Source organism: Octopus bimaculoides, chromosome Z, assembly GCF_046866305.1.
Source record: "Octopus bimaculoides isolate indiv1 chromosome Z, ASM4686630v1, whole genome shotgun sequence".
NCBI classification, from domain to species: domain Eukaryota; kingdom Metazoa; phylum Mollusca; class Cephalopoda; order Octopoda; family Octopodidae; genus Octopus; species Octopus bimaculoides.
In genome coordinates, this window is record NC_142944.1 from 30,629,338 (window position 1) to 30,638,550 (window position 9,213).

The following is a 9,213-nucleotide window of genomic DNA, read 5'->3' on the forward strand; positions in this document are numbered from 1 at the left end:
CGTTGAAGTGACTTGACACGAGTTGATGAAAATTCAATTTGAGGAGTCCTTCATTGTGCAAATTTAAGTATTAAACAATGAAAATGTTTAATATTGAAAACATAATGCTTCCCTTCGTTCATTTCCAAGTACTTTTGTTAATTGCCAAGTAATCGGAAAACTAAACTTTCACTTTCTACTTGTCGATTTTTTAATTCAGTCCCTCGCATTCCAATTCCAGTCTGGTATTTTATCGATCTTTCATTTTATTGAACGTCCAAATTCTAAATTAGTACTGTAAAGGTGTTTGCGGAAATGTCACCTACAAATAGCCATCACAAGGTATAACTAAACTTAAGACTAGTGTGAAATAAGAATCGAAGACTTGCTCAAAGCGCTACGCAGTGATATTGAAATTAGAACCACGCGGTTGCGAAAAGTAAAAAAAAAAAAATAATAAATAAAAACGCATCTATTATTTTCCCAAATATCTTAAACAGCCCATTCCTTCTTAAAAATTATCTCCGAACAACTGCCTTGTAATGAGCACACGCTACTTATGGTACCATGTGACAAAGACAACCCCCCAACGACCATTTCAAAATGGCTTCAGCAATTACAGCTTTTTGGTAAACAAAATACCGCGAATTTCATTAAAATACATATAGAAACGAACAGAAGACAATCTACAACAGTTGTTTGATGGAATCAAAGAAGTGAGCTAATATGTGGTTACTCGACATACTAGAAATAGCTGTGGTGTCTACCTCTAAGATCAGCTTAAATTCTTTCAAATAACAACACATCGCCTTAAAAAGGGGATACTATGAACGACGTTGATCAGAAGCAGAAATAAAAATAAAACAGACAGGATGGTTATGGCTGGAACGTGTGGATCATATGTCTGCCCTATTAGCGTAGACGTGGAGGAGGCTTACACAATCAAGTAATCGATTTCACATACACACACACATATATATATATATATATATATATATACACGCGCGCAGCGTGAATTGATGTTTTGGCAAATAATCCGAGTGTTGAAACAGTTACGTCGTGGAAGAGTAAATTATATATCGTTGTCCGAGGTTTCACAAGTTATTAAAAAAAATGGAATAGAATGGGTATATCCTATATGCATTACACACATATACAATGTCTAAGTATTATTTCAAATATACACATTACATTTTGAAAAATTCTTCTGCATATATGTATCTGATATCCCACGTTTAGTCATAGGACATGCATAATTGCATGGAGAATAGGATATTTGATATGAAAATGTATACATATTCATGCTTTTTTAAAATCTACGTAGTAAGTGTGTGTGTGTGTATGCAAAACAGGTACCAGTGAGCAAGGTGAAAAAAATAACTAAACCAATTATATTTGGTAACGCAGCATGTGTTGGCGTCAAAGACACCACTATCTTCATCATCATCATAAAAAACAAAATATTCGAATATTATCAGTGAAAGCATTAAGTTGCAAGCTATCGTGTTTCCTGTATGCTCTAGAATTATGATGGGAATGTGGTTGATATATAGAAATATGATCTGAAGACCTGGAAGATGTAAACCAGCCAAACTATCCTCTCATGATTAACAGATTGTAGAAATTCAGGAAGAAAAATATGATATGAACAAGCGCACGCACGTACACAATTTATATAAAGGTACCATGCATGAATCTCTCAACCCATGAGCCACTTTGGTAACTTTCTACTAATTAAAAATAAAAAGTATATATATATATATATGTATATATATATATATATACATATACATACATATATATATATATATACATACATATATATATATATATATATATATACACACACTATATATGAGTTCTATCACACACACACACACATATATATATATATATATATATATAGAGAGAGAGAGAGAGAGAGAAATTATATTTATCTAAAATGAATAGATTCAAAGGCAAGAATGAATGTATAATTCATAATTTAAATTTTATTTACTTTTTCGTATTACGAACGATAATTATTCATTTCACCGAGTAAAAATGAAAAACGAAACATTTTTAGTCGGTCCTCGTTTAGGTATTGACAATATATACAGCTTACATCTACATTGCACAACTGCACGTGCGTCTGCATTAAAATTCACGTGCGTGCACATTAAAATTTATATTATACATAACATTAATGTTTATCATAGATATATATATATATATATATATACACACACACACAAGTTTCTATATTTACATTATATTTTAACACCAAGAAGGGTCCACGTGTCGTCCCAAAACAAAGAAAAAAAATATACTGTAAAAATATAAATAGAACACGACATACCAAGTTTCTCCATTGCTGAATTTCGTTGTGACAACCTTTCCTTTATCAATACCGAGTCGGTCGCAGACTTTCCTGGTTAGATCGGAATGCGAAGTTCCGCTGAAGACTTTGATATTCGGCATGTTTCGAATTTCGGAACCACTGCTGGATGATTTCCTGTCCTTTAGTTTAGACGTGCCCGGCATCTAATTTCAGCCTCTTCTAAATGGGTTCGTAGCTTAACAGTTCCCCCCGAACAGAAGCGCTGTCTCCTGTATAAAGAGAACAAATAAAGTAATACAAGTGTGTATGTATATATGTATAACTAATACACTTACATACACAGGCCTAGTGGTGGCGGGAGACTTCGAAGGAGAGAGAAGCTTATTGGTAGATAAATAATAAAGCGCGAAAACCATTCAGAAAAGAAGAAAGACGTCGTTATTTATCGAATGAACGCGGAGAAGATAAATTTTAAGGTCTCGCTACGCTAAAAATAGCAGCAAAAGTTTTTTATATATTAATGTAAGTTCATCAAACCAGTTCAGTTCCATAACTGAACAGGATCGAAGACCGATGCAATTAAAATCTTGATTTTATTACTTGCGACTGGAAAAAAAATTTATATCATGTGAAATATTGATTTTTATTTTTAACATTTTTTTTTCTTGCCGAAGCCAAAGTAGTCCGAAACCAGATCAAGATTTTTTTTTTTTTAATGTGTAAAATTAGGCATAAGTAATGAGAGACATTCTTAGTGAGGGTAGAGGTGGTGTGGCGAATTATATAGTTTTATCTGTGGTATATTAGACGTTTGAGGACAGCCGGACTGCTAATAACATTATTTCTGTCATCACTGACATCTCACCTCGCCGAAATAACATTAATAGATGACCATCGTGAGGTTGCTTGGTTTGTTCAAGCATCAATTCAACCTTGCCATCACTCGCGATGATTCTGCGAGCGTTATTTTTTAGGGGTAATTAAAAATTTTTTAGAGGCGATAAAACATACTCTTTTTACTAGTAATTTGTGTGTAATTCCGAAATATGGTTCGTTTTATATATATATATTTTTTTTTATATATATTTCGCATATTATTAGTATTATTACCTTTAGGGCGGAGGTAAAGATCATGAGATTTTTTTTGTTTTTTCTTTCTACAGGAACACACTATATCAAGGGCGGAGATTCCGAATCTGCAAAAAAAATCTTCATTTCAAAATTTAACCACCACCCCCCGCCTCAATTTCTTAAATTTTTACGTTTTAAAAAAAAATTGGGGGGGGGGGGCTAAATACGTAGAAAAATATGGAGATTATGATTCTGAAAAAAAATTGTAAAATTTTAATTTTTCAAAAAAAAAAATTAATAAATAAACACCCCCTTCCCCTCCGCCATATGACAAGAAGTGAAATTAAAGTATTTTCTCTACTAAAGTTTCACGCATGCATAGGATTATAGAATAGCAGACGCAAAAAGTATCTAAAAAGAAAACCTGACATGCTAGAAACACATTTTCAAAATTTTAAAACGAATTATCAAAGAAATAAAAATTTCAAAACTTAAATCCCCCCCCCCCCCCACCGCCAATTTCTTCATTTTTCACGTGTTTTAGAAATATTTTTTGGCGAAATACATAGAAAAATACGGAGATTATGATCCTAAAAAAATTGTTTGTGAAATTTCAATTTTTCATGAGAAAAAATAATAAACACCCCTCCCCTCCACTCTCACAGAAGGTGAAATTTCCCCCACCCTCTTTTTTCTTTGCCAGAGGGGCAAAGAAGGGAAATATGTTTTGGGGGTTTTCAAAATCTTCAATTTTTAAGTACGCCCCAACGAGTAATCTGACAAGCTAGAAACAACAGCCAAACCGAGGATAAACTTTCTAAATATGAATTACCAAAAGAGAAAAATTTTTAATGTCATTTTGTTTGTGTCTGTGTGCAAAAAATCTAATTTTTACACACCTCTCTTAATTCCAAAAGACCCTCAACCACAACATGTTGGGTTATGTTCGTCATGAGACATTAGTAGGGAAGACACTTTAATGTCACTTCTTGTCATAGGGCGGAGGGGTAGTGTTTTTTTTTTTTTGAAAAATTGAAATTTTACAAATTTTTTTTTCCAGAATCATAATCTCTGTATTTTCCTATGTATTCCGCAAAAAAAAAAAATCTTTTTTAGAAAAGTGAAATTTGAGAAATGAAGTGGGTGGGAATTAAAATTTTGAAATGCTTTTTTTTTTGCAGATTCGGAATCTCTGCCCTCGATATAGTATGTTCCTGTAAAATAAAAAAACAAAAAATAAAAATCTCAAAGTGATCTTTACCTCCAGCACCTTTAGTATACAGAGTGTCCAGTCCAAAATAATCAATATCAAAGAGGTGCAATTTCACCATCATATACACTCACAGTCATTTTTTTTATTGATAAGACTAGTTATGTTGTTTAGCTCCACATCATGACGAAAGGAGTTTTTGGGTATTTGTGATTGCATTATCCTTTTTTTTTCTATTTTTAAGATAATTGGGTGCGATTTGATTTGGTTTGGCTGTTTATTTCTGGAATGTTGAACATCCACGTCAAGGTTGCCATCAGGCATGATCAGACCATCTATTTTATTTATATAGACATGGCTTTGGGAATGAATTTGGAAGATAGAAACTTTGGAAGCCCATCATATGTGTGCATACCTTTGTCTCCTACTGCAACTTATATCGGTTTGTTTACGTCCCCAGCAAAAAATTACCTGACTTAAAATTAGTACTAGGGTTGATTAAATCTTACAATGCTGTTCCCCAGCATGGGGTATCTGGAACTATTATCATTATTATTCCATTTTTCATATACGCACAACAGATTAGACTGTTGGAAAAAATTCCTAACATTGGTCTACAACAAGTAACCTTAGATGCCATGAACCTTCCTGAGTATCCTAGCTATCCTTAGTAATACTGTTTTCTGGAGTTGCACTAAACTAGGTTTTATGCCTATTTCCTCAATCCATCTGTTCAAATCTTTAGGGATGGTTTCCAATGCACCTATAACTACAGAGATACATTTTATCTGCACTTTCCATAGTCTCTGTAACTCAGTGGCTAGGCCCTGGTACTTTGCTATTTTCTCTATACCTCTCATATTGACTTTCCCATCATTTGGTACTGTAATATCAATTACCTGGCACTTATCATTTTCTTTGTCTACTACTACTAAATCAGGCCTTCTATTATTCTGTCAGTCTGAATGTTAAAATTTCACATCTTATAGTCCTTATTTTCTAACATTTTACTAGGTTCATGTTCATACCATTTATCAGTATGCTCAAATCCTAGCTTTCTACATAACTCCCAGTGGATTATTCTCCCTAGGTTGTCATGTCTTTTCTTGTATTCTTTCTGTGTTAGCATACTAACTTCTTGTGGAGAAAAATGTTACTATGAGAGTAACACTTTCTTCCTTTGATTTAAAAACCTATACTGAGAATCTACCTATTTTTGTCTATCTCAGCTTTTGGCCAATAAGTCCTCAGTGCCTGATCTTGTAATGATTACTAACAAACTTTCTGTCTCCTTTTTCAGCCTTCCTTTCTGCAACCACAACCATATCTCACTATTTTCTGCCACCATCTTTGGAAATTTACCATTGAAGGCCTTCTCTTGCCAGTCAGATAATCTTGCTTCTTTTTTCTGGTTTTTTAAACTTCATTTGGCTTTTTGGTTTTCCTATCTCCTTCTATTACTCTAGCAACCCTTGTTAAAATTTCCTCACTATTACCTACATAGGAAGCTACTTCTACTCCAGCTAACTCCACACTGTCTTCTACTGATATTAAGCCTCAACCACCTTCCTTTCTGGGTAAATATAGTCTTGCTACCCCTACCCTTGGATGAAGTCCTCCATTCATATTGAATTCCCTCCTAGTTCTTCAGTCTAGGTTTGCTAATTCAGATTTTGTCCAATCTACAAAGGTTGATGAATATCTGCCAATTGTTTACAGCCTTCACTAGATTCTCTAACCATTTAGCTTTGACTTCATTAACTTCATCACCCTTCTGGTGTACTCCTTCTCAATTTTCACATTCATTTCTATAGTTAGTAGTCTATCAGATTCTAATACTCCTAGACACATAACTTTCTCCTTCTTTCAGTGATTTTAATGTTTGGCCATTTGGTAATTGAATATCTTCACTGCTGATTACCTGTCCCGCTTTTATGACTAATATTGTGGACTTATCTCTGTCGATTCCATGCCTGTCTTTATTGAAGAGTCTTACAGTTTGTATTAAGGAACCTATCTCTTTATTACTCTTATTAAAAAGCTTCAAATCATCCATGTAGAGCAAATGGTTAATTTTTTTCCTTTACTATTTCTAAATTGATACCCTGCCTTTGCCTTCCTTAATACTAAACTGAGGGGGATTAAACATAACACAAATATTTGATTTCAAATTTTGGCACAAGGCCAGTAATTTCTGGGAAAAGGATAAGTGGATTTGGTAGATGGAAACTGAAAGAAGCCTGTTGTATATATGTGTGTGTGTGTGTGTGTTCGTTTGTCTCCCACCACTGCTTGACAACCAGTGTTGGTGTGTTTACATCCTTGTAACTTATGAGTTTGACAAGAAACCAATAGAATAAGTACTAGACTTAAAAAATAAGTCCTGGGGTCAATTTGTTCGACTAAAACCCCTCAAGGTGGTACCCCAACATAACTGCAGTCAAATGACTGAAACAAGTAAAAGAAAGCTTGTCCTGGGTTCAGTTCCACTGTGTGACACCTTGGGCAAGTGTCTTCTACTATAGCTCAGGCTGACCAAAACCTTGTGAGTGGATTTAGTAGATGGAAACTGAAAGAAGCCTGTCATATATTTTATATATACTTTATCTATAAGGCTCAATTTAATTTTAATTTTTTATAAATTGATTTTAATTGAGTTTTTTACCTGTAATTTTGGATTTTGTCCCTAATAATATTATTATTATATATATATATATATATATATATATATATATATATATATATATATATATATATATATATATATATATACTTTATTTAAAAGCAGCAGAAATATAACAAAAAAACCGTTACTCTGAGTTTCACGTTCCCGTTCATCGGACAATATATGTATGTTGTATTTGTGTTTGTCCCCCACTACCCCTTGACAACTGATGATGGTGTGTTTACATCCCCGTAACTTAGTGGTTCAGCAACAAAGGCGGGTAGAATAAGTACCAAGCTTAGAAAAAGTAAGTACCGGGGTCGATACATCTGACTAAAAATTCATCAAGGCAGTGCCCCAGCATGGCTGTAGTTTAATGACTGAAACAAGTAAAAAAACACGTATTCAGTATTTTCTGCATGACGATTCTTCATATTAACCAGGCACTAGAATACATTACAAATACAAAAGTCATTAAATTTTGTAAAGAAACAAACAAATAATGATGGGTATTCTTTCAGTTGCTAATAAAAAATTTAAAGAGGAAATATTGACACATTTTAAAATAATTTTATCCTAAATAAGGCTTGAGGCTAATGTAGCATAAGAGACTACAATGAAAGAAAAGGGACTTACAAATTCAAAAGATGTCAACTGACTGAAAGCTTAAGTAAGACTGAACTTCATGGATCAGAGGTAAAGAGATGATGGTATAGAGTTCCAGAGAGCAACAGTTGGAGGAAAGAAATTATTAGAATTAAAGGATTACTGAGTAACGGGAAGTTCAACAGTGAAATGATGCACATGTGAAGAGAAGCAGGTGACTTCTTTAAAGGTCTTGGTAGACAGTACTAAACAAGAAAGTTCATCAGAACAATGACCATGGAAATACTTATAGAAAAGACACAATGAAGATACGTTTCAGTGCTGAGCCAAGGATTCCAACTTTGTAGGAAGAAGAGATCCACCATGTTAACAACATGATTCTGAATTCAATCAAGTTGAGACATTTATCAGTAGTGCCAACCCAAAGATGACAGCAATATTTAATGCAAGGTTGAATAGGGACCTTTTAGAGATACAAGATTTTCTTGGATGTAAGAAATTTGTGAACACAAAGGCTCTTTGTTTTCAAGAATTTCTTTGCATTTCTATGTTTTAAACAATTAAAATTACAATTTTAGTGTGCACACACACACACACACACAACCTTTTTCCCCAGTAGCGTAATAAAAGTTGATCTGCTCCAAGTGACACTTTTATGGAGGTGGTACTTTTAGGTCTGATGTATAAGCCTGTGTATAGACTTGAGAGCCCATGAAAGGGAGGGTGGGCAATCTCAAGGCTGCCCTGGGAGGCACACACACTACCTACATCACTAATTCCCCCCACACCTCCCAAAATTTTCTTGTTTTAAAAATCTTTCCACTTTTTTAATCCCAATTAAAAATACAGTGGTTATGATTCTGAATTTTTTTTTTTTTCTTTTTTTCAAAATTACAATTTTGCTTACCAACCACATGGTTCTGGGTTCAGTCCCACCTGCATGGCACCTTGGACAAGTGTCTTCTACTATAGCCTCGGGCCAACCAAAGCCTTGTGAGTGGATTTGGTAGACGGAAACTGAAAGAAGCCCGTCGTATATATGTATATATATATGTGTGTTTGTCCCCCCCAACATCGCTTGACAACCGATGCCGGTGTGTTTATGTCCCCGTAACTTAGCAGTTCGGCAAAAGAGACCGATAGAATAAGTACTAGGCTTACAAAGAATAAGTCTTGGGTCGATTTGCTCGACTAAAGGCGGTGCTCCAGCATGGTCACAGTCAAAATGACTGAAACAAGTAAAAGAGTAAAAGAGATTTACCTATTAATCAAAACTTCAATGCCAACAGCTTTAGAAAATTTTCCATTTTCAGTTTGTGATGATAAACTGAAAGAATACCTCATACTGTTTTATGTGCGAAA

General features: G+C 34.1%; 1 protein-coding gene across 8 annotated transcripts in view; it reads right to left on the reverse strand.

The window, feature by feature from the left end:
• The window catches only part of LOC106875582 (ribose-phosphate pyrophosphokinase 1), a 99,621-nt gene that overhangs the window by 32,366 nt on the left and 58,042 nt on the right, over nt 1-9,213 (reverse strand). For 5 of the 8 annotated variants that reach the window (XR_008265724.2, XR_008265726.2, XR_008265725.2 and 2 more), the window contains one exon: nt 2,318-2,568. Coding sequence is in view for 2 of the 8 variants with exons in the window: in XM_052973647.2 (XP_052829607.1) it covers nt 2,318-2,502 (185 nt within the window). In the remaining 6 variants the exon portion in view is untranslated. Of the gene's footprint in view, nt 1-2,317; nt 2,569-2,634; nt 2,867-3,164; nt 3,359-3,409; nt 3,508-9,213 lie in introns of those variants that run through there. The other 3 variants (XR_016244735.1, XR_016244733.1, XR_016244734.1) reach the window with 3 other exon arrangements.